At 39.7% G+C, this 26,130-nt stretch overlaps 1 protein-coding gene across 1 annotated transcript in view; it reads left to right on the plus strand.

Moving 5' to 3' along the window:
• LOC133074924 (beta-adrenergic receptor kinase 2) overlaps nucleotides 1-26,130 on the plus strand; it is a 116,511-nt gene that overhangs the window by 62,960 nt on the left and 27,421 nt on the right. Inside the window, exons 4-11 of the mRNA XM_061168878.1 lie at nucleotides 666-767; nucleotides 2,449-2,523; nucleotides 7,788-7,849; nucleotides 12,686-12,737; nucleotides 14,568-14,659; nucleotides 16,813-16,912; nucleotides 23,344-23,422; nucleotides 25,143-25,273. Coding sequence (XP_061024861.1) covers nucleotides 666-767; nucleotides 2,449-2,523; nucleotides 7,788-7,849; nucleotides 12,686-12,737; nucleotides 14,568-14,659; nucleotides 16,813-16,912; nucleotides 23,344-23,422; nucleotides 25,143-25,273 — 693 coding nt within the window. The remainder of the gene's footprint in view (nucleotides 1-665; nucleotides 768-2,448; nucleotides 2,524-7,787; nucleotides 7,850-12,685; nucleotides 12,738-14,567; nucleotides 14,660-16,812; nucleotides 16,913-23,343; nucleotides 23,423-25,142; nucleotides 25,274-26,130) is intronic.

Consider the following 26,130-nt stretch of genomic DNA (forward strand, 5'->3'; position numbering starts at 1 on the left):
CAACACAGCCATAAATAAATAAATAAAATAAATAAATAAAATTAGAGATAGTTTAAAAAAAAAAAAAAAACAGATAACCAACAAGGACCTACTGTATAGCACAGGGAACTATACTCAATACCTTATAATAACCTATAATGGAAGAGAATGTAAAAAAAGAATATATGTGTGTGTGTGTGTGTATGTGTGTGTATATATATATATATATATATATATATATATATATATATATATATATATATATATACAGTGAGGGGTGAGGGGAGTGAGAACGAGCCCCATCATAACTCTTAGAACTGGATTACAGACAAATTTAAATTATTTGTGCTTTGGAAAGGAGAATTGGCAAGGATGAATGGTCCATGGCTGGTGCATCGTAAGATAATTGTAACCATGGCAGTATTTGTTTCCTAATATTGTGTTTCTAAATTTAAGCGACAAGGTTCATCATAGGAAAAAATCCATTCGTATGTTCCAAGTTGAATTTAAATTATTCCAACTTCATTATTACAACATTAGAAGTAGTTGTTTCCTGTGGAATGGCCGATTCAAGTAATTTGCTTGATCTCATGTGGATGTGGTTTCTGCCAAGACTAGTAATATCCTTCAATAAAGGAAGTTTCTAGGAAGACAATACCTAACAACGGTAACTTTTAACCATCCAGATAAAAGAATATGAAAAGCTTGAGAATGAGGAAGATCGCCTTTGTAGAAGTCGACAAATTTATGATACTTACATCATGAAGGAGCTGCTGTCTTGTTCACATGTAAGTATCTCTTTTTGTTTTATTACTTTAGTATGGGTAAATATGAGACAGCCTTCAAACGTCTCCAGAATGAAAGTTAAAGTAGGAGGAAGAGGTTTAAAAATTAAATGATATTCATCCAGGATGGAACCCATTTCTTTGGTTTTTGTCATTTGTTTCCTGATAATACTAATCCGGTATCTGTTGCTCCATATACTCTTGGTATGTTTCCAAAAGTGGATACTTTCACTGCAAACATTGATAAAATGGCTAATGCAGATCAATGGAAGAAAAAGCCAACCTCAATTCTAGACTTTCTAAAGGAAATTAAGCTTTATTGTTTTTCATTTAGCTCTCCTTTAACAGTTAGGCTAATCATATATTGATCAATAAAAATCTTAAATGCTTTCTTTGAATTAATAAGGAGGATTGTAATTATTATGTTAATGTAATTCATTAATAGTTGAAGGATGGTTGAAACCATTTTTTTTCCTTGTATTGATAAATCAGAGAAACAATCTAATTCAGTCATTAGGATAAACTAGGTTCCTAGGAAATTATTCCACCAGGAGTGAGTGGAATAATTAATAATGAAAATTTACCATGTAATCTCTCTACATGAAGACTGTTTTCCAAAGGAGTATCCTAAGAGCCCTGGGCTGCTGTGTCCAGTGCAGTAGCCACTAGCCACATGTGGGTATTTAAATTGTTTAAATTAATTAAAACGAAATGGAATTAAAAGTTTAATTCCTCATGAGCCACATTTCAAGGGCTCAATACCCACGTGTGGCTGGTAACTACTGCATCAGCCCAGGTTCACCACACTTCCAGCATTGCAGAGAGCCTGACTGGACAGCACTGCTCATGACAATGATATATGTTCGTGCTTCTGTGTTTACTGTGTTGTCTACAGTGCTTACTGAACTTCTGAGCTAGAGTTAATCGTAATGCTCTGTGCCTTGCTACTGTGCTGGGGAATGGTTGAACCTTGGTAAATGCCAGGTGTTCACTGTGAAAGCCTCTGTAAACATAGTTTTCGTATAGGTCAACAATTTAGAGGGTTTTTAGCAGTGTGATATGCTTTTTAAGCTCTTCTTCTCGTGCATTGCTGCAGACGTAATTTGAAGTTTTGGGGGAGGACAGAGTGCGTAAGTTTTGTCAGTGTGAGTTTCATTCTTTTAGAACCAATTCCTCTCCGCTGTGGCTACAGCAAGACTTTCCTTACCCTAGAGTCTTTTCAACACTGTGATGTAGCTTTGCAGTCCTGACGTTTAATTCTTAGGTATATTTTCATGCATTCACTTTCTCTCATATAATAGAAATTTTACATTTTTAGGACCCCAGTATCAGCCAGTTGAGGGATGATGCATTTAGTAAGGTGATAATACGATTCCTTACACCTTTTTTTAATCGAAGTCATCTTGATCTCCTGTGGGATTAGATATGTCAGTTGGATGCCGCCGTGCTCAGCATCCTTCTCGACATGGTGTCTAAGAACTCTGGAAGCTCAGAGGAGCAGTCATCTGTTTGGCTTGCCCGCAGAATCCAACAGATTTTTTAAAGAATGCATGTTGATGGAATTCCTATAGGTTACTGCTTAGTAATTTTTGTGTTAAATTATATGTTTGACATTGTAAAACATACAGAGGTTTGCTCTGTTTTATATTTGTGGAAAAAACATTGTTTTTTTGATTTTTAAAAGCCATTCTCAAAGCAAGCTGTAGAACACGTGCAAAGTCATCTATCCAAGAAACAAGTGACATCAACTCTTTTTCAGGTAAGATAAAATGCTTTCCCAATAAATGTTTCTAATTTACTTAACAATTGGATTTGGGGACATTCTTTGCATGTGTGAAAGTGCTGGGGGAATTGACATATGAGGCTGTATTTCTTACGTGGCGGTTTATCTGGAAGAACTGAAGTTTAATATTGTCTGTCTTCTCATTGAAATGTGCTGTTCTGCTGACATCCTTCGTGAAGGCTTTCCTGAAAAAGGCCACTGGAGCGTTCTTGTAATGTTGTTTTCTATAAATCAATCAAGACAAGACATTGGTGGAAAAAGCCTTTTCCTGTTTGACATCCCAGGCACCTGTGATGAGCAGGGACTTGACAAGATTTACTTTCTAGTGGTACAGGTGTTGACCCCCACGGTGATTATCCCCCAGATGAAATAGATCCATTTTCAAGAGTCAAGAGGGAATGTTTGAACGGCCTTGGGGTCGTGACTGAGGAACTGGACTTTGCCTTGGCTCCTCGTATCTTGAGCACAACACAGTCATGCAGATTTAAATGACAGGCCTCAGAAAACTTGATCCACAACTGATGGGCCGATGTATTTGCTGATCTTCAGATGTAATGGTTTCTCCTCCCCAAAGCCTTTTCTCTCATCCTGTGGGTTTTCTATAGAGGTGGCAGCTTGCAAGGACGTGGTCAAATTTTCAAGTGGATAATGTACTTTTCATGTTTCTATGAGTCACAAGAAATAGGAAAGAATGCCATTCATTAATGTAGTGATTTTCATAAATGAAAAAAATTAATTTATCCATTTCCTGGATTATTCAGTAATTTACAGAGAAGTAAGTTGATTTTTACCTAGGTGCCTTATGATAGGTTTTATTTACATACAAAATGAATCTGATTATTTTATAGAGAAAATATTGATTTGGCTCTGAGAACATTTGGGTACAGTAACAAACTGCGTGCTGCCTTTCTGCCAAAATAATTAGATGGACTTTTCTTAAAATGTAGTACCTTTTATAGTCTAGTTGGTTATAAGCCTGGGCTCTGAAATTAAGTGCCCTGGATTTCGAGACCCTGGGCAAGCTACCATACCTCTCCTCCCTTCAGTTTTCCCATCTGTGAAGTGGAAGTGACAGTGGGCTCTCCCGCAAACGGGGGTCTTGAGGATTCAGTGCATGTGAGTTGCTTTGCACTAGGCCTGTCTGTTGCCATACTCCACAAATGTCAGCTCTTATCAAACATTGTACATTCAGAAAGTGCAACGTGAATGTCTGCTGTTTGTTGCCTTCGTGATATTTTCATGTCAGAACTTCAGTTGTCTGACTTTGATGCTGTTCAGAGACAGTCTTGTAGTCAATTACATCTAACGTTGCTAAATTATACCTCACAGTACGTGGATTTTACAACTCTGATGCTAGCTTTTCCTGCAGCATAAATAACATTTAAAAAGATAGTTCCAGATGAGATACAAAGACCACCAAAATTCTTTCTGTGCCTTCAAGGAACAGTCATTTAGGAGCTTCTCCAATATCTTTCAAAACCACTTTACTGATTTGTTCACAAGAAAATAATTAAATAATGTTCTGGTAAAATAGATATGGAATGGCTGGTGTTCTTATTTCAAAGGTGAAGGAAATAGTCCCTATTAAGTTGGTTTAAATAAGAAGGTGTATTAGTGCAATTCAGTGTGACATGTACCATCAGAACATAGTGATCAAAGTATAAATAGAAGTTATATGTTTGGATGTCCTGTTTATAGAGGGACATTAACCATAAAGTTAGTTGATATTCTTTGAGTTGGAATTTCTTTCTTTCCCCTGACTTTCTGAGTTATAATTGACAAATAAAAATTGTATATAATTGTAGGTGTACAATGTGATGTATTGATATACGTATTCGTTGTGAAGTGATTGTCATAATCAAACTAATTAACATATCCATCACCTCACCTAGTTACATTTGTGTGTGTGTGTGTGTATGTGTGTGTTTGTGTGTATGTGTGGGGGTGAGAACACTAACGATCAACTCTGTTAGCAAATTTCAAGTGTACAATACAGTATTATTAACCGTAGTCCCCATGCTGTATATTAGCTCTCCAGAACTTATTTATCCTGCATAACTGAAACTTTGTACCCTTTGACCACCATCTCCCCATTTCCCCCACTTCCCAGCCCTTGGCAACCACCATTCTACTCTGCTTTTATGAGTTAGACTTTTTTTAGATTCCACGTATGGACGAGATCATACCATATTTGTCTTTCTGTGTCTGGCTTATTTCACTTACCATAATGTTCTCCAGATTCACCCATGGTGTCACAAATGGCAGGATTTCATTCTTTTTAAAGACTGAATATTATACCATTGTGTGTTTTTATATATATATATATATATATATATATATATATATATATATATCCATACCACATTTTCTTTATCCATTCATCCATTGATAGACACTTAGTTTGTTTCCGTATCTTTACTGTTGTGAATAATGCTGCAGTGAACATGGGCATGCAGATATCTCTTCAAGATACTGATTTCATTTCCTTTGGATATATACTAGAAGGGGGATCGCTGGATAATATGGTAGTTCTGTTTTTAATTTTTTGAGAAATCCTTATACTGTTTTCCATAATGGCTGCACCAATTTACATTCCCACCAACAGTGCACAAGGGTTCCCTTTACATCCTTACCAACAACTTACCTCTTGACTTCCTGATAATAGCCATCCTAACAGATGTGAGGTGATAGCTCATTGTGGCTTTGATTTGCATTTCCTTGATGATTAGTGTTGTTGAGCACCTTTTCGTATGCCTGTTGGTCATTTGTATGTCTTTCGAAAAATGTCTATTCAGGTCCTCAGTCCCCTTTTGAATCGGGTTATTTGGTTTTTGGCTATTGAGTTGAGTTCCTCGTATATTTTGAATATTAACCCCTTATCAGATATATGGTTTGCAAATATCTTCTTTCATTCTACAGGTTGCCTTTTCACTCTGGTAATTGTTTCCTTTGCTCTGCAGAAGCTTTTTAGTTTGATGCAATCCCACTTGTCTGTTTTTGCTTTTGTTGCCTGAATTTTTGATGTCACATCCAAAAAATCATCACCCAGGCAAATGTCAAGACGTTTTTTCCCCTGTGTATTCTTCTAGTGGTTGTACACTTTCAGGTCTTATATTTAAGTCCTTAATTCATCTTGAGTTGATTTTTGTATATGTGTGAGATAAGGGTCCAGTCTCATTTTCCATTTATTGGAGAGACTATCCTTTCCGCATTGTGTGCTTGACGCCCTTGTCAAAGGTTAGTTGACCATAGGTGTGTGGATTTATTTCTGGACTCTCTATTCTGTTCCATTGGTCCATAATGTCTGTTTTTAATGTCAGTACGATACTATTTTGATTACTGTAGGTTTATCATATATTTAGACATCAGGAAGTGTGATGCCTGAGTTGAAATTTCTTATCAAGGAGAAGAAGGTAATAAAAAAAAATGCTCTGAAAGTAAATACAAAATGCTTTTTATTCTTTTTGTTTGCAAAATTGACTTTAGAAATAAATAATTGCACAGGTACATTTGGTGGCAAGAGTCGGGAGGGGTCCTGGCTTACATTTAGGTTCCTAGAACATGCCAGGCCCTGTGCTTGGCTCTCAACATTCTTAATCTTATTAAATTCTCACAATGGCCTTGAAAATTAGATGTGACTCTCCCATTTTACAGATTAAGGGAACTGAGAATCAGGTGAGGTTGTTTGCTCATGACCCCACTATTGAACTCTCGCTTTTGCACTGCTTACCCGACACATTTTGTAGTTCTTTGTGTTGAAAGTGGCAGTGTAGTATATCATATCCAGTCTTAAGAATTTCTGGTGAACTTTTATTTTATTAGCAGAAGTACAGGCTGTTTTATAAAATATGAAAAAATATTAACGTAACAGTTTTTGTAAATACGAAATCTGTGATATACAAATTTAGGCTTTTCATATATCTTTCAACATTTGATCTCTTTTGTCTTTTGATGTCTTTTGAACCTCTTGAGACTTGTGGCCCTTGGTCTTTAGCATCTAGAAGAGTTAGCGAAGATTGCTATTATATGTCATCACAGAAACACAGGACTTCAGAGCTGGAAAGGGCTTCAGAGAGAGAGTTCAGCTTCCCCTGTTACTAAGGAGGGAACAAAGTCCATTTGGTTTTTAGTGACCAGTTCCAGTGCCCCGCCCAGGACAGCAGTAGCCCTGCCAAGGGGTGGAGGTGGCTTAGCCCCGTGGCAGGAAGTGAGGCTCCCAGGCGAGCTGCGGTGGTCTCACTGCCTGTTGTGGTGACTGTGGCTTCTGCAGACTTCCTAGTTTGATCACTTGCCTTGGACGGTTCCTGATCTGGTCCTTCTTTTTTGCACATTTTCAGGATGATCTACAAAGACACAGAAAACATTAAGTTTGCGTCATTCAGTGAGTGTAGGGTATGAAGATATTTTCCAAAACTATCTAAGTGGCTCCAGACTGAGCTGTGAAATGTTGGCATTTGATATTTTTATAGTTCTTGATTTGAAGTCCATCCCATGGAAAATAAGTTTATGCAGTTTATTTGGTGATGTGTAAAGTGGCATGATATTGAAGTAGATTGTTCTCCACAGGGAAAGGGCACTGCACATGTGAGCAAGGAGCCCTTGCCTTAATCCCCGCTTAGCCATGAACTTGCTCAAAGACCTTGGGAATAGCTGATTTAAAAAAAATTTACTCCATGGGTCCCTTGGCTTTCAGTCTTTAAAAGTCAATATTAATGCTGATCATTTATGATAATCATAATTAATAGCAATTATATAATTAATAGTAATTTATAGGATGCACTACATAACTTACAAGGCTCAGTACGCAATGAAAACCTGGGGGCCCTTGTTCAGAAATTATTAAGAATTTCAAGATGACAACAGCAGGGCACCAAACCGAGCCCTGGGCTCTTCTGTGGGACTGCATGGGTCACATGCCCATGAAGCTAATTCCAGCTATTTAAGATGTGTCTGTGACTTGCCAGGAGCCGTGCTAGGCAGGAGGGATGCAGTGGCACACAGGACAGACCTGTCCTTGCCTTCATGGAACATGCCGTTGAGTGGTGTAGATTACTACAAGTAAATAATCGTGACCATGAGTCCATTGGTGAAAATTGGACAAGGCTGAGAAGGGCGAGTACAAGGTGCTGTGGGAGCACGTAATTTGGAGCCTCACCTCGTCTGAGTCTCATCCTTTTCTGCTTTTCACTTTATTATGTTCTTATTGATGCACTGTGGAATTTCTTTTCCATCCTTTCCAGCCATACATAGAAGAAATTTGTGAAAGTCTTCGAGGCAGCATTTTTCAAAAATTCATGGAAAGGTATGAAACTTTATGTATAAAATCTTTTTTTTAATAGAGATATTTGACATGTAACATTATCTTAGTTATATATCAGTGTCTTTATACTGATAAGATCTTGTACTGTGTAGGTGTACCTCATTTTACCCAATAAGTGCTGTCCTTAAAATGTGTTAATTTATTCATTCTACAAGCATTTATTGACCATGTGCTATGTGCCAGGCTTTGCATTAGATTGTTTCCTCTGTACTTTATAATTTAGGATTTGTATATCTTAACATCCCATTGACCTTTAGTTCTTTAGCTTCCAAATGGTCCAAAATTTAAATAGGCTAAGGAACCTCACAATTAAAAGTATCTTAATGGGACACCTTTGCTAATGCAAGCACGAGTCTATATCTGATTCATTTGTTTATATGTTGAAATCATATCCTTCAAAGTGAGACAAGCCTTCTCTTGATTCTTTACGTAGTAGAATTTAAGTATCGGCAAATGTCTGTAGTCATATACATCATTAATGTACCCGATAAATATGTCCCCCTGGGTTACTCAAGCTATAGGGTATGTCTGTCGTATAAAATTCTGAAAATTTTCGGTAATGCCTATAAAAGTGTTCACATGCTTCTCAGGCACCCAATAGTCAATCCTTCAGTATTTTGAGTGTTCCTCTATGATAATGCACCTTTGGAATTGGACTTTCTAACACTGAATCTGCATTCACACTGACTGTACTCTTCTCCATAAACTCGGCTAATTTCTAGACAGTTGTCGTGATGACCATGCCGCATCGATGGAGCAGCCCGCAGCTGTTCAGTAGTTGCCCTTTAAGAGCAAATACTTCAGTGCAGTTTTTTTTTTTCTCCACATGTTCATAGAACTAAAATAATTAAAATAAAATTTAAAAAGTGCGTCATGATTCTACCAGAGTTCAAGAGATAATTTTATCTTGGAGTAGAGTCAATACTTCAGGAAATGAATCTGCATACAAATGATTACGTTTTTCTGAGCAGGAGGAGAGGCTTTGCCAAAAAGCCGTGGAATCAAACTGAGAGGATAGGATGCCGGCTCAGGGGTGAGACTCAACCAAGTCCTGGGCTGTCTCCACTGCTGTTGATTCTAAATCTGACTTTTCCCGAACTCCTGGGTCAACCTCGCTGTTATATGATCCTTGGTGGAGAGGGGAGAAGTGGGGATGGTAATTAAAACTGGGGAAGAGGTCTTGTTAACTCCGTCGTGTATCCACCAGGTAAACCTGCACAGTCATTTTCTCCCACTGAGTTAACCATTCACTGTGGTTTTTTTTTTTAGTTTTATTGACGTATAGTTGATTTACAATGTTAATTTCTGCTGTACAGCAAAGTGATTCAATTATATATATATATATATACACACACACACACACACACACACACATTCTTTTTCATATTCTTTTCCATTATGGTTTATCCCAGGATGTTGAATATAGTTCCCTGTGCTATATAGTAGGACCTTGTTATTTATCAATTCTCTATGTAATAGTTTACATCTGTTAAACCCAAACTCCTAATCCATCCCTCTCCCAACCTCCTCCCCCTAACCATTCACTCTTATCACCACAGGAAATACAAGTGAAGCTGTTTGCATTTTAGGCAGGCATGCACATTGGATTTTCTGAAACTGTTACCATTTTATATAAATGAATTATTTTTAAAGTCAGTTCATTTATATATATATATTTTTGGTTCTTTTTATGTTAATGCATTATCAAATTAACAGTAAAAAAATCCATTGTCAAGCCAAGAGTTCAGAGTTTGGGTTTTTTTGTTGTTAATTAATTAATTTATTATTTATTTTTGCCTGCGTTGGGTTTTCGTTGCTGCGCGTGGGCTTTCTCTAGTTGCGGTGAGCGGGGGCTACTCGTCATTGCGGTGCACGGGCTTCCCATTGCGGTGGCTTCCCTTTGTTGTGGAGCTTGGGCTCTAGGCGTGCGGGCTTCAGTAGTTGTGGCTCGCGGGCTAGAGCGCAGGCTCAGTAGTTGTGGCGCATGGGCTTAGTTGCTCCGCGGCATGTGGGATCGTCCCGGACCAGGGCTCGAACCCGTGTCCCCTGCATTGGCAGGCGGATTCTTAACCACTGCGCCACCAGGGAAGTCCAGAGTTTGGGTTTTGAAAAGCACAGGCGCTCCATAAATAGAACCTTGTAGACTTCAGCATCGTCAGGACTGGCCGTGCTCTCTGAGGGCCTCACGGTTCAGGCGACTTTTCTCGGTGGCCACGCTGCAGTTTGATAGTAGAGAAGTAAGGAGGAAGTCTTCATGTAGAGAACAAACTTATGGTTGCCAAGGGGGAGGCGGGGTGGGGCAGGGGTTGGACTGGGAGTTTGGGGTTAGCAGATGCAAACTATTATATAGAGAATGGATAAACAACAAGGTCCTACTGTATAGCAGGGAACTAGATAAACCATAATGAATAATGAACTAGATAAACCATAATGAATATATAATGAATGTATATCACATATATCCTGTGATAAACCATAATGAAAAAGAATATATATGTGTATAACTGAATCACTTTGCTGTTCAGAAATTAGCACATTGTAAATCAATTATACTTCAATTAAATTAAAAAAAAAAAAGAGGACGTCTTCAGCAGTGCTGAGCCTGCCTCTCCACCTTCTCCTGAGGCCCAGCAGGGACACGGGGTTAAGTTCCCTGTGGGGCTGAATCCCGGAGGGAGGCTTTCCCTCTTCTGGATGAGGCTGGTGAGCCTCGCTTCAGCAGGGAACGTCAGATTGCTCAGTGATCTAAAGCCCACGTCAGGGGTTAAGAGTTAAAAACACTCGTTCTGCTCACCCTCGCTGCGTCCCAGTCGTCTTTGTATCTTTCACCCCTGCTCTTCCCTCCGAGGCAGCGGTTAAGTCACCTGCAAGGGCTCTCGCTCTGAAGCCCTGTGCTGCCCAGGCTCTGCCCTATTCTCAACCCCGGTTCCTCCTCCCCATCCAGAAGTGCCCATTCTAGTGACTAGATATTGCCTAGGAATGGAGCTCAAGGAACCCCGTGGGCACACGACAGCCAGGACACCCAGGAGCCGTCTGTACTTGCTAAAGAAGAACTTGTTATCGTACTTAACGGGCAAAATGTCTGTTCTTATTTTTTGATGGAGTGTGTGTTCTTTTGGCGCAGGGTATGGGTTGGGAGTTGATTCTCCTCGACTCTTCTCTTGGCCAGCAGGGCACTTCTCTCTCCCCGGTTGTTTACCCTCCCCAGCTAGTTTGCAAGTTCATAAAATGTGCCAGATCACACCCCCCCACACCCCCACCTCCGTTGCCATCTCTGAACTCCAGAATCCGTGAGAAGGCAGGGTGTGAGCTAGCCTCACACACCAGGTGATTTCAAAGTCATGGATTTATTCACCCCAGTGTGGTTTCACCTTTTGCACTCACCATGCTTTAAAAAAAAACTCTTTGAAATAACTCTCAGAAACTCAAAATTTATTTTACCAACCTCATAGAGATGTTAGGAGGATCAGTGAAACACTCTTTAAAAGTCATTTCAGAGTCATTGAAAAAAGATGCTATGTAATTACAAGAGTGCTTCTGCTTTTAATTCTTAATTTGATTATTAGCCTCAGAAATATTTTTAAAAGATCCTTAGAAGGCATATTAGATGAAACCCCCAGGGACCTGGGATATTTGGATGCCTTAAGGCATCGTATTATAGTGCTGATAATACCTGTAACTTGCACTTCATAGAACTCCCTCTCTTCCTGCCTCTCTCCCTCCCTTTCTTCCTTTTTTAATTCATTCATTCCTTCATAGAACCCTGAATACCGTTCCTATGTAAGGAATCAGCCAGGGGCTAGATGAAGTCCAACAATCACCAAAAATGTTCTTTGCTTTTAAGGATTATTCAATCCAGAATGCATTTCTTCTGAAAAAAAATTTAAAAGCAGACATTTTATAGATATGTTGCTCATTAATAAAAAATAATCCCAATAATGCCTTTATTAATGGGGTAGGTATGTTTCTTACTTCATGGATGAAAAAAACACTTCTCCAGCAGTTGAGTAAACTGGGAGCTTATCAGTGCAGTATGACTTACTCCATCTTCCGACTCTCGTCTGAGGGTTCCTCTCCTGCACTGTTTGCATCTTTGTGAGGCAGACATTGGTTTGGATTCAAATCCGGCTCCACCCATTCTCTCTCCGTGTGACCTTGGGCAAGCTCAGGTCTTCTTGGCTGTAGGTTGGGCATCATCACGGTACCTGATCATGGAGTTGTTGAAGGAGTAGATGAACAGGGCCTGGAACATGATAAGCACTATTTAGGTATTATATTTGCTACCCCTCTAATTATTTGTAAACAGCAGTTTTTTTGTCATTGAGAGCTGCACTGTCCAGTATGGTAGCCACTAACCACGTGTAGCTGTGGAACTCTTGAAATATGATTAGTCTGAATTAAGATGGGCAAATACCCACCAGATTTCAAAGACTTAATACAAAAGCAAGAATATAGACTATCTCATTAAAATTGTATATTGATTTGATTTAATTTTATGTTGAAATGATAATTTTTTGATATATTGGTTTAAATAAAATATATTATTAAAATTAAATTACATACGCAGCTTCTGTTACCCGTCTCTTGGACAGTGCTGACTCAGATAAAGATGTTACCACAGCATAATGACAATTAAAGGAGAAACACAAAGTCTTCAATTTGAATCATAAAATAAAGCCTTAAATACCAGGTGAATCCTTTGTGAAAAAATGTTTATGAAAACTTACTCCATTTGAGAAGCAACACCAGCAGTACAATTCTAGTTTCTCAGTTAACTTGATATTTAACTTTTCAGTAATTCCTTACGTTCTTTTTCAGTGACAAGTTCACTAGATTTTGTCAGTGGAAAAACGTGGAATTAAATATCCATGTGAGTATCATCTTTGCCTTTCTTTTTTTAAATAAAGACTTCCTCTGGCTCAACTTCGTGAGAAAATATTTTATTCGGCAGCATACTCCCAAGGGTGACACACTGCCCAAACAGATGTCGTGCTTGTGGCTTTATGCATGAAAACTCCATCCTCCTATACCCAATTGTAAACACTTTGAATTTTAATTCTCTTTTCTCATATTCATGTAAGAATGTGTTTATTTATTTAAGAATGGTTATTTTAAGCGGTAATTGACCTTTTAACAGAAGTAGTTGTAGAAATAAAAGTCTTCTACATAATGTAATTCCCGTATGCCCGTGCCTTATGCCATCTTGGTAAAGTTCCTTTTTTTCTTATTCTTAGGTGCAATGATGTAATAAACATGATGACATCTTTTACTAGACCACGGTTTCATCTTTTTTATTATTTTGAGAATGATAAAAGCAGTCCTCAAAGACAGGCTACTTTCTGACATTAACCCCTTAGCACTGTATCTTCTTTTAGCTCTTCACTGTCAGTAATTCTAGGGCATGTTCTTTACTTCGCTTTTAGAGTGTACGTTTCTCTTCCCCTTTCCTTCATGCTCTCCCTTCACATAGGTTTTCAATTGAGAAAAAGAAATAACTGGATTTTTTTTTTTTTCAGTTTTTTACTTGAGCAGTGCTATTGGAAGAAGTGGGGTTTTTTTCTTCTTCTTCTTCTTCTTTTTAACCTCCTCTCTCCACCCCATTTCCTGACAGGATTGAGAAGCAAGAGGCAGTGACACATTTTTTAAAATAACCCCTTATTGGGACTTCCCTGGCGGTCCAGTGGTTAGGACTTCATGCTTCCACTGCAGGGAGCACGGGTCCGATCCCTGCTCTGTTGCTGTGGCATGCCGCAGCACGGCCAAAAAAAAAATCCCTCATATCTGCTGTGGAGCTTCCTTGTGCTTGTGTTGCTTTAGCAGACATGGTATCCTCAGGTCTTCACGTCCTCATGTCCTCTGAGCACCAAACATGAAGCTAGTGGGCCAGATGCCCCTCCCTGGCTGCAGACATGATATTTGAAGGGTTGTCTGGGGAAACCCTTCAAGCATCTGACCCTTCATTTGCCGGGATACATAAACTAGTAGGCATTTGCTGTTATCTGATGGCCTCTTACCACGAACATAGGACTATCTATCTGCCTTTGTACCGTCTAATGCCATGAAAACTGCTTAGGAAGCAGGGCATTGCTGGGATGATATTGACAAGGTGCTTATGAATAAAGCCTCTTCATAGAGTTACTCACACTTGGTCTGGTTTCATGCTCACATGCCCAGCGTGAGTCCTCTCTACTCACTGACGTTATTGATAAAACATCCACACGGCCAGCATCTGTTGGGCTTTCTGATCATATGGCCCACAGTTAGGAAAACATAGATGCCCTTGATGTGGACCTATTTTTCTACCATGATGTTCCTGGCCTTGCTGAACTGTTCCCAAACTTTAGGCTTCAGAGTAGCTGATGTTGCTTTGTGTTTTGAGTGGAAATTTCACATTCACTTGTCTTCAAAGCGTACATCTTCCAATATAAGATTTATGAGATCAGAAAACCAATCTAACTCGGCTACCACTGTGTCATCTTCCCATTTGCCTCCGTGGTGTGCCTTCTGTGCAGTTTGCATAGAAGGTGGTTCTAGAATGTCCTGCCATCTTGTGCTTCTCACCTCTCAGTTTGAGGGACCAGTCACGGAAAGAGCAGGTGTATCTGAATCGCTATTTTAATAACTGTATATGTTTTACATGAAAACAACAGCATAATTTTTATGCAGTTTTACGTTTCCATGTCGCATTTTGAATTCACAGTTGACCATGAATGATTTCAGCGTACATAGGATTATCGGACGAGGAGGATTCGGTGAAGTATATGGTTGCAGGAAAGCAGACACTGGAAAAATGTAAGCTTTCTAGGCTCGTATATTTTGCTGGGAATTTTAAGAGAATTTTATGCTCGCATCAAAAGAAAACCCCTATGTAGATTTATGGAAGCCCGTGATCTCACTCCTGCAGTAATTTACCTCAGAAGGAAATAGGCTGTATTTTGTAAAGCATAGCAAACGAGATGATCTGGAACTTCTACCTCTTAGGACTAAATGGGAAGGTAACCAGAAACTGTGTATCGGGAGCCTGCAGTGGTTCAGGCCGTGGGTGAAGAGCCAGGAATCCAGAGGTGGCCAAGAAGGGGTGTTATGTACGGCCTCCCAGTCCGATCAGACTGCAGAGAATTCTCTGCTTTGCAGGGGAGAGACATTCTCTTCTGATCCCCCTGTGATTTAGCATGTGCAGTTTGGGGTGATAGAAAACATACCTTCCAGTTCTGTGCTGCACGGTGGGCTTTTTGATCCTAATATGCACTTTACTTGTCATTCGTTACCTTTCACTAAATTTTAGTTTTACTTCATCATAACTGCTTGTCGAGGTGTTGAGGATGCCCAGTCTGTCACGTGTTGTTGTTAGAAGTAAATAATATCAATTTGTCTCTTCATACACATTTACGATTTCACCCGACTCTTGGAAACCGCCAGGGCATGGTAAATAGTCTTCTATTTTATAGGTTAAGGGTAGACGCTTCTCAGGAGTCACACAGCTAGGAAGTGGCCAAGCTCAGCTCCCATGAATCCTCGAGCACGTCGTTTGCAGCCTCCAGGCTGCCAGTGACAGTGACCTGCCACCTGCCCTTGGGGGGGGGTGCCCTCAGCTTGCTTACTCTGAGGGGCTCAAGACCTGTGGGTGCCACCTTCTCTGTGGTCTGCAATCCAAAGGTCTTTTTAAACATCGTCACAGCAGGGTGGTGATAGAAGTAGTATGAGGCATTTTGAAAATTCTTTATCATAAAAAATAAATATTTCAAGAACGCATCACTTCGTGTGTTCTCAATATTTGATCCCATAATTAAGCCAATCAGTGTCTCGCAAATGGATTTGTCATATAGAACTCCTGGAAGAGTGGATAAAAATATCAAATTTGAACATCTGTCTCTGCTTTGCTGTAACTCATAACATTATAAGTTATAACTAAGTTAGGAATAAGTGGATTTTGTGTGTCCTACCACAGCCAGACAACTGGTATACCTGGGTATCGTGAAGTAGTATATCAGTGGGAATTTACAGTCATGCATGCAGAACTCTCAAGCCCCCAAAACCCTTGTAAAAATTTCCTTTCAGCTTTCCCTTGTCCTGCTGAAAAAGCATCTGCTTTCTTTAACCTGTGATTACAGAGTGTGCTGAGTAACATGTCTGTATTTCCTTAATGTGAGTTTGTTCCAAATCTTCAAAAATCTTAAGCTGTAAAAGGTTTCTTCTCAACTAACTTTAATATAACTTGAATATAAAAATCTTACTGATTCTTTTTATTATTTGAAATATGATAACTTAAGTATAGATTTAAAACAAATCAATAAAGTGCCATTTTAGAACACGGGGTTTTGGACACATGCTTTCCCTTCCCATTTGGTCAGTCATCAAAATTTTAGAGTCTTGCACTCTACGCGCTTATTAAATCTTGACCAGTGCTGAATTCACAATTCCTAAATGCTAAATATGACATGTACAGCACCTCCACAAAACACACACACACACATACACACACACACACACACACACAGTGGTACTAGACAGTGGCAATACATACAAAATTTATTTCCCTGAATTTTATATCCATCTACTTTATGCTCTTACTTAACTGAAACATCAATTCATATAATAATAGAAATATCTTGATTATTGCTTGATTTTTTTAAATAGCCTTTTTATTTTACAGTTATTTTAGGTTTTACAGAAAAAGTGCAGAAATAGTACAGGGAGTTCCCATGTACCCCATACCCAGTACCCTCATCTTACTTAGTGTGGGACACTCGTCACAATGAACGAACAAATATGTTATTATTGACTGAAGTCTCCACTTGATTCAGATTTCCTTAGTTTCTTAGAAGTATTTGCTTCTTTAAAACACTTCCCACATCTTTAGAAACTTCCCCCAGTATGATGCGTATCGTTTAATCCATTTAGATGTATTCTCAGTGCAGATTTTTCAATAATATTTATGTTTCTAGGTATGCGATGAAATGCTTGGATAAGAAGAGGATCAAGATGAAACAAGGAGAAACCTTAGCCTTAAATGAAAGGATCATGTTGTCCCTGGTGAGCACAGGAGTAAGTATTCAATTTTGAACACTGTTGGGGTTTTTTTTGTTTTTTTTTGGTTTTTGTATCAGGACAATTTATTTAAAATACAGGCATTTTTTTTTTCTGGTGAATTATGCGGCTAGCCAGTTCCTGGGGGGATTAGAATTTATAGCAGGGAGCAGCAGCACTAAGTTAGTATAAATAATAATTCAGATATTACCTCTGTCTAATTTGGGAATTAGGAACGTACTAGCCACCATCGCTGTGCACACTGACAGCTTGTCCCTTGAGTGAGTATTTATGACTTCCTTCTTTGTGGAATATAGTTGCAGAGATGGCAGAAAATAATCATATCAATGACAAAAAAAAATCACTTGAATACAGTTAAGAATTGGCTGTGTGACTGAGAAGGACTAACCCAGAGAAGAAAAAGTAAGAGAAACGCAGCTCCTGTCCCTCACAAACTGATAGAGAGGAAGTGACTTGGCTTAATCAAACCCCAGTTGTCCCTTCGGGGTGCTCCCCAGTCCGTGTTTCATTTGGAGGGAACCTTATCTTTTCAGCACTTGCTACTTTTACCTGCTGTGGACACTGGCCTTTTCCATTTCCAGCACTACGTTTCTGCCTGTTGGATGTTTTATTTGTATGTCAGGCTGTCATTTTTAGCTCGGCACGTGTAAAAGCAAGCTTTTACACTGTGTCATCTTGACTAGCAAAGCAGTGTCCCGTTCTGATTTCTTTTCCTTTAATAGTATCACCCAGGATCAAAACCTCGGCTTTTATTTACCTGTACAGATGTATATAAAGACACCCAGAAAAACCCACCATGCCAGGAACCTGGGCAGTGCCCATGTGTCCTGGCAAGTGAGACATGGGGCCCTGGGGGAGGCGGGATGGTGCTTCCAACTATCATAGCTGTGTTCTAAATAAGGTCATCTTCACACAAAGGTTTTGAAAAACTCAGATCTTAATGGTGACTCAAAGAATTCCTTTCAGCTAGTAAGCAAGGAACCTGAGACCCAGAGACATCATTTCTTTGCCCAAAGTCCCCGGACTCCCTGGACAGGCCCAGTGTTCTTTTCTCATCCCTTTGTAGGCTCCATGTTTTATTGTTTGTCACCTGTATTCATTGTGTTGGGGTTTATATTATTCTAGCATTAGTTTTAAGTGGTTCTGGAAAGTCTATTTGCTATCGAAGCCAATGAATATCATAATTTAGCTCAACTATAACAGATGAAAATGCCATTGCTATAAATAGTAATGTCTAATTATGTGCCTCTACCTGCCAACGTATGGACATTAAGCATTTCAAATAAGAGTTACCCTGTGTGCATGACCAAGATTTTAACTGATTGGAATGGAATCTGAGTAGCCTGCACACTGTATTGGAATCAATGTGAATAGCATTGGCTTCTAGTATCTATTGAAATGTCTGTGTCTTCATTTCAGACATGGATGTGTGTTTACTGCAGACTTTAAGTGCTTTATTAAAATATTAATATTTAATGAGTTATCTCAAAGCCTTGGATATTTATTCACAGGAAAGCCTATGGAAAAAAATTTTTGGTGTTGGAAAAATATACGTACAATTTTAATTTTCATGTAGCATTTTCGTTTTATTCAGGTGAGGGAGAGTGGTTAAGTAGTTGTAGAGTTCCTCACTGGTCTACCCATAAGGGAATAAATAAAAAATTGGGGTTATATTGGGCTACTGCTTTGAGCTAATTTAAAAGACTTGTTTATATTTTTTATTCAAATATCAAAACTGTTTAGCATTTTAAACATGTATAAGTACATAATTTAAAGAATTGTAGTAAAGAATTGAAAGAATTGTAATAAAGTTATTTGGAATTGTTTTTGCTAATGAAAGGCCACGGTTTATAGGATTTAAGTAATCTTTAGTTTAAAATTGCCTCCTTAGGTGATGCTTTAGATCGGCCTGTATCAATATGATTTCCTAAGATGTTGGCATGAAAATGAGCCAGAGTCACCCATCAGAGTTTTCTATTTACTAGAAGGTTGTTTTTCTCTTTCAGTCTCAAATTGAGGATTCCTACTTCTCATCCCCCAAAGAGATAGTAGGAAGTACTGTTCGCAGTTTTATTCTGTAACTTTTGGATAGTAAAAAGGGAATCAAGGACATGTATGTCCATGACTGGGAGGAGCCGTCAGCACCTTCATTAATTAAGTCAGTTGTTGTTCGTGAGAAGCATTGCTCATTCATTCCTTGATCCATACTTGAGACCTAGATTGTGCCGGGCCCTCCACTGCGAGACAGGGGTCCTGAAACCCTAGTTTGGTCCTTGTTCTTATAGAGCTGCATAGAGTGAGAGCAGCTGGTGTTTATTCAGACAGTCTCACAAATGCGTTGATCATTGGAACACGTGGCAAGAGGTAGGAAAGACAGGTCCACGGTGCTCGGAAGGCATTTAGCAGGGCGGAGGTATTGTCCACAAACGCTCCTCTGAAGTCAGAGGAGGTGCCGGGGCACACGTGGGTCCTGAGCACGGACGTTCTGGGGACTCACAGAAGGTCGGCAGAGGTGGGGTCAGAAGTGATAGGGTAGGACCACAAGATGAAGTTGTAGGGGAGAGAGGCCAGACCAGACCAGAAAGAGCTTTCTGGGCCAGTACTGAGGTTTTTAAAAATCTTAAGGCCGTTGGAAACAAAGTGTTTGAAGTAGGAAGATAACATGATAAGCCTTGCAAGTCTGAAAAGGTTCCTCTGACTGCAGTGTAGAGAAATGTTCTGAAGGATTACTTTACGGTCTATTTTATCACAGTTTTAAGTTCCTGCAAAATGCAGGCTATTTTGCTCACTAGGTAGGAAATCAAAGAAGACAGTTCCTTGCTGAAGAGCTTTAAGTATCCACCTGTAAAAACCCCCTAGTTCTTATTTACCTTGAATTTGTAATCAAGGCAGAACATCTTAACCATAATTATCTTTGAAACCGTACCAACACCATCATTAAATCGCTGCCTGTTTGTCCACTTGGGTCAGTATTCAGTTCTTTGTGTCTCGGACCCCACATGAGACTCAAGATGGCATCTGCTCAGGGCCTGAGAGACGAGGGATCGTGGTCAGCAAATTCTGTAGAGGTAACCAAGTCAAATCCCTTTAGTGGAGCTTTTATTTCATGTTGCTATGGAAACTTTGCCTTCGTAAGTAGGGTAACATAGGACAGCTCTGCCAAGAGTCCAGGGTCAGAGAGCTGGGGTTTGAATCTTGGCTGGCTACCAAATTTCTTTGTGACCTCAGGCAAGACATTTCCCTTTTAGGGGGTGGGGAGTTTAGTTTCCTTGTCTTTAAAATAAAGAAATCGGGCCACGTGATTTTTTTTTTTCTTTCTTAGGAGCCCTTTCTACTCCGGTGGCCTATGATTCTAAATCTCCAATTCATGTCCCATCTTAATAACGTAGTATCTTAACTATACTTTGACCTTTTGCAGTTTTCTCAGGGCCGTCATTAGAATGATCATACACCATCATGTTCAGAAATACCCCCTTTCCAGGCTCTATTTGTCCTCTGGGTGAAGTGAGTGGAGTTGCTCTCTCAAGCTGGGAAAGACCCAGGCTTTACTAAGTTCCTGGTCCACCCGCTTCTCTGCTCTAGAGATGAATTGTTCATCAGATCAGGAACCAAGAGTATGTGGGGAACCCCGTTAAGGAAGAAGCATGATATTTGGAGCAGAATGAGCCATCGCCAGCAGACTGTGGAAAGGTCTGGTGAAACACTGGTGGGATTGCAAGTAGGAGGGGACCCGCCCACCGAGAACCACGTGGCTTTTAACAGATTAAAGGGTAACACCCTTATTTTACCTATTTAATGCAAAATAAATCTTAACATTAGTAAACACTAACGCCTCTCAACAGACCTCTAAGGAAAACTAGGTAACCACAAAATGAATTCTATAATTCATTCTGGAGTAACTTCCTCCAGAAGCTTTGTGGAAATTGAGTTCAAGTTCATGAATCTTGAGCACATGGGAATGTGTTAACACAAATTTATCTGTATGCCCTTAATCGACAGGTGTGAACAATGTGACTTCTGTTTCAGATTATTCTGTTGAAATTTGAATATTTTCTGTGGAATTTAATAATTCTTTGCTTCTGTTAAGAAAGTGGATATAGATATTTCATGCCATTTTTTATTTGAATCAGTTGAGTGGCAGATGTACACTGTATGTTTATCTCAGTGGACCTAGTTCTAGATCTAGTGGGGCACTGATGGATTTTCACCAGGGAACACATGTTTGTATCCAGCACCCATGTCAAGAGATAAAAAGTTACCGGTGTTCCGGAAGTCTCCCTGTGTCCCTTCCAGCCACTGACCCCACGCCCAAGCTAACTACTACCCAGATGTCTAAAACCGTAATTTAGCTTTGCCCGTGTTGAAACTTTATATAAATGTACTCTTTTTGTGTCTGGTTTCTCTCACTCAGTGTTGCTTGCGAGATGCATCTGAGTTGTTGCTCTTAGCAACAGCGCCTTCTGTAGCTAAATAGCAGGGGTCACCAGGCTATGTGTGTGGCCCAGGGACCAAATCTGGCTTGTGTTCACAGCCCGTGAACTAAGAATGGTTTTTTCCTTTTTAAAGCATTGTAAAGAAAAGAAACAAATAAGAATATGTGATAGAGACTGGATGAGGCCTGCAAAGCTTTAAATACTTACTGTCTAGCCCTTTGCAGAAAAAGTTTGGTGGCCCCTGTTCTATAGTATTCCATCATATAAATGTGCCACAATTCGTGTATCCATCCTCCTGTTGGTAGACATTGGGGTTATTTCCTGGTTTGGGCTATTTTGAATAGTGCCATGAGGACCATTCTCATGTCCTTGGTGCACATGAGTACAGATTCTCGTGCACATGAGTACAGATTGCTGTTAGGTGAATACCCCGGGGTAGAAATGCTGGCTCATAGGCTTTGCAGGTGGTGATCAGCTTTAGCAGATCCCACTGAACATCTTGTGAAAGTGGTAGTACCATTCCGCCCTCCCAGCGCCATATTGGAAGTTCCATTAACTCCATACCTTTGCAACACTTGGCATTGTCAGTCTTTTTAATGTTAGCCATTCTCATCGGTTTTAGTGATGATACATTGTGATTTTCAATTTGCATTTCTTAGGGAAAACTGAGGCCTAGCATCTGTTTATAGGCTTGCGGGCCGTTTGATATTCCCTTGTGTGAAGTGCCTACATTATTATTATTGTTGTTGTTGTTGTTGCTCTTTTGCCATTTTTCTACTGGGTTGTTTGCTTTTTCTTTATTGATTGTTGAGAGTTCTTTATATATTCAAGATATATATGGATTGCAAATATCTTCTGCCATTCTGTGACTCACCTTTTTACTCTCTTAATGGTGTCTTCTGAAGAACAGAAGTTCTTACTTTTATTTTAGTCCAGCTTATCAATATTTTTATTGTTAGTGCTTTTTGTGGCCTGTTTAAGAAATCTTTACTTCACCCTAAGATCCTGAAGTTGTTCTCTTTGGTTTTCTTCTAGAAGCTTTATTGTTTTACCTTGAGGTCTATATCCACCTGGGGTTGACGTTAGTGTGTGGTGTGAGGTAGGGGTGAACGTCCACAGCTGATTGTACAGATAGCCTGTTGCTCCGGCACCACTGATTGAAAAGGCCATGCTTTACCCCCACCCTGCTGGGTCACTTTATTACAAATCAAATGAGCATTTACATGTGGGTCTACTTCAGGATTCTGTTCTGTTCTACTGGTCGATTTGTCTGTCCTTGGGCTAGTTCCATACCGAATTACTGTTCCTTTACCATAAGTCTTGATATCTAGCACTATGAGTTTTCCAGCTTTATTTTTCTTCAAGTGTATCTGAACTTTTCTTGGCCATTTCCATTTCCATATAAATTTTGGGATCAGTTTGTCAATTTTCATTTTAATTAAGAGTGCATGGAATCTAGAGATTAATCTGGGGGAAAATTGACATCTTTACAATTGAGTTTTTCTGTCCTCGGCTCTGGTACATTTTTCCACTTTCAAAAGCTAATTTAATTCCATTTTTATTCTCAGTGTTTCAAAACAGTAATACAGATAACATTTCCCCCCATGGTATGGTTCTTCCAACCTCAGAATCAGAGATTGAAATGGATACTTGACTAGCCAGAACCGAAATGTAGACCAACAGAAAGACTAGCAAGGCAGTAATATTTTTCTGTAGAATCTGAGTCTTTTGAAGATGTAGATAGAGGAGTCATGATTGAATCAGAGTGACAGAGCACCTTTGAGTTCATCTCTAATTAGCAGTGTTGTGTGTCTGTGCATTTTTCCACAGAACCAGACCCACTTTCCTGGGTCTGTTAAAGTTACCAGGTAGGTGTCTGTGTTTCATGCACGGGGCAGTGGCATGGATAAAAAAAAATGTGTAGATGCTGTTTGGCAGTAGATGCGCTTTCCAGGGCAGCTTTTGCTTTTCTTATATATATATTTTTCACTCTAGGATTGTCCTTTCATTGTCTGTATGACCTACGCCTTCCATACGCCAGATAAACTCTGCTTCATCTTGGATCTGATGAACGGTAAGCAAGACCTGAGAAGTCTGAATACACTGCAAGACTTTGCCATGATGTTGTTTGTTTGTGTTTTCATGATGTTTTATCTTAGCTTGCATTGCTCCAGACAGACTGGCCATTTGGGTCTTTCAGGTAACTAAATTCCTCCTGAAGTTTAAGGAAACCTTTTATTCTTCAATTTTCAGTTAAACTTCATTTTAAAATGTTGACTGCCATTTCCCTCTGGCTCTCCCAGTCTCTCTCCAGGAAGTTGCATTTTCTAGAAAAGATTTTCATAAAATAGTTAAAATACAGTAAAACTTGATTTTCTGGAATGCAACTGGCCTGGATGTTTAGTTTGCTTGTTCCTGGCCCTCAACTTTTAGGAATGAAATGCCTCCTAAAGATACATAGGCTGAAGATAGAAATGTATTTAAAAACCAACTTTGAAGGAGTGACTTTGGGCCAGGACAGATTTTAGCCCAGTCTTCTATGCCTTTAGCCCAGTTCCACTGTACATTGATCTTTTAAACTGTGACTGATGACCCAGAGAATGATGAAAGAGTTTTAGCTAGAAAAGTAGTTTTTTAATACTAGAAAGTGACATGATATATACTCAAAGCATTTTTAGTAACGAGAGCTGAAATTAAAAGGCGTACAGTTCAACAAATCAAATACCTTTTTTGAAATTCACTTGAAGTTTTATTACATTTTGAGTGTTTGATTTAAAATCGGACCTACCCAACAGCATGAAGGAATTTCACACACATTATAATGAGGAGACACAGCCAGACACAGTGGCATGTACCCTGTGTGAGTCTATTTATGTGACAGTTAGAACTGGCAAAACTAATCTATGGGGGGAGAGGTTACAATAGAGTCCGATTGGCTTTAATTAGGGGCTGTGAGCTGATATACTGCCTGGGGTGGGCATGGGAAGCCTTCAGCAATGTTGGAAATCTTCTACACCTTGATCTGGTAGTGGTTATACAGGAATATGTGTGTGTGAACAGGAAGATACTTATAAAATCAAGGGCAATAAAGTTGGACACACATGAACTTTCGTAGATCAATTGAGGCTCTTCTTTTATAGTTTATAAGAACATTCCCTTACCCTGTTTGTGGCCTTCTGTGTCTCTGTAACTTGAGGCCATGTGACGATTTACCTTTTCCAACATTTTATTGTGAAAACTTCAAACATATGGCAAAATTGAAAAAATTTTATTGGGGACACCCGAATACACACCACCTGGGTTTTACCAGTTAAAATTTTACTGTATTTGCTTTCTCATATATCTATCAATATGATCAATGTGTTTGTTTTGTTTCCTTACTATTTATTGTCCACAGAATGAGTTGCTAAGCCACCTACTGGATCATTACATGGGTTGATTCAGTTATTAGACGGAACTCAAGTAATCAAAGCAGATTAGCTAACCCTCCCTCCCCCTTGATGGTACATCTGGGAACTGTGATACCTGTCAGAGAATGGTGGCTTTGTTTCATATCGTCCTGGCTATTGTCACATCTAAGTCTTCTCAATGTTTTAGTTTTCTCTAGAATTTTTAAAGCATTTGGTCAAATTACAGAAATCAATGATACATACATATATATATAGAGAGAGAGAGAGACAAAGCAGAAGCATAGTTTACCTTTTTCGACTGTATCGTAACTATGCAGGATGACAGTGATTTTTGTTCCCTTTAAATTGATGCATTGAATTTAAATTCCGCGTCTCTGATTCCAGGGGGTGATTTGCACTATCACCTTTCACAGCACGGGGTGTTTTCTGAGAAGGAGATGAGGTTTTATGCCACAGAAGTCATCCTGGGGCTGGAACACATGCACAATCGGTTTGTCGTTTACAGAGATTTGAAGGTAAGGCCATTGGACAGACTCCTTCCGTTTATCGGACCTGTGCAATAGGTGTTGTATTGCAGTTGTGGTCTTCCAGGCGTTTCCACCTCTTTCATGGTATCCTGTCATTTTCCTCGTCTCAGTCCCGATAAAGGCATCACCTTTGTGATGTCGGTCTCCAGACTCTGAACTCTGTTCTAAGGACTCCATCCTACTTGTCCCTATTACCTCCGTGTCTGGTGCAGCACGTATGCCAACTCAAAAACTTTAATTGGTTAATTAGTGAAAAGCAGGGTAGGGGTGTTTTGTCGTCACCCATTTTACAATTGATTGTAATTCCATTAATGTTCACTAAGCAACTGATTTGGCCCTGGCTTGGTGTGAGACCAGGAGGTGTACAAAGGTGAAGTAGCAGAGAACATATATGTCTTACGGGAAGTATCTACTTGTGAACTAACACGTAGAAGGGCTGAGTCATAACTCATTTGAGGCAAGCCTGATCCGATCAGGGCAGGCTGACAGCCTGAAGAATTTCCCCCAAGGGCACTCTCTGAGGCTCAGATTGTTTTGAATTTGCCTTAAAAAATCACTAATGGATTTTCAGGGCTTCCCTGGTGGCGCAGTGGTTGAGAATCTGCCTGCCGATGCAGGGGACATGGGTTCGAGCCCTGGTCTGGGAAGATCCCACATGCCGCGGAGCAGCTAGGCCTGTGAGCCACAACTACTGAGCCTGCGCGTCTGGAGCCTGTGCTCCGCAACAAGAGAGGCCACGATAGTGAGAGGCCCGCGCACCGCGATGAAGAGTGGCCCCCACTTGCCGCAACTAGAGAAAGCCCTCACACAGAAACGAAGATCCAACACAGCCATAAATAAATAAA

Source organism: Eubalaena glacialis, chromosome 15 (assembly GCF_028564815.1).
Source record: "Eubalaena glacialis isolate mEubGla1 chromosome 15, mEubGla1.1.hap2.+ XY, whole genome shotgun sequence".
Taxonomy (NCBI): Eukaryota; Metazoa; Chordata; class Mammalia; order Artiodactyla; family Balaenidae; genus Eubalaena; species Eubalaena glacialis.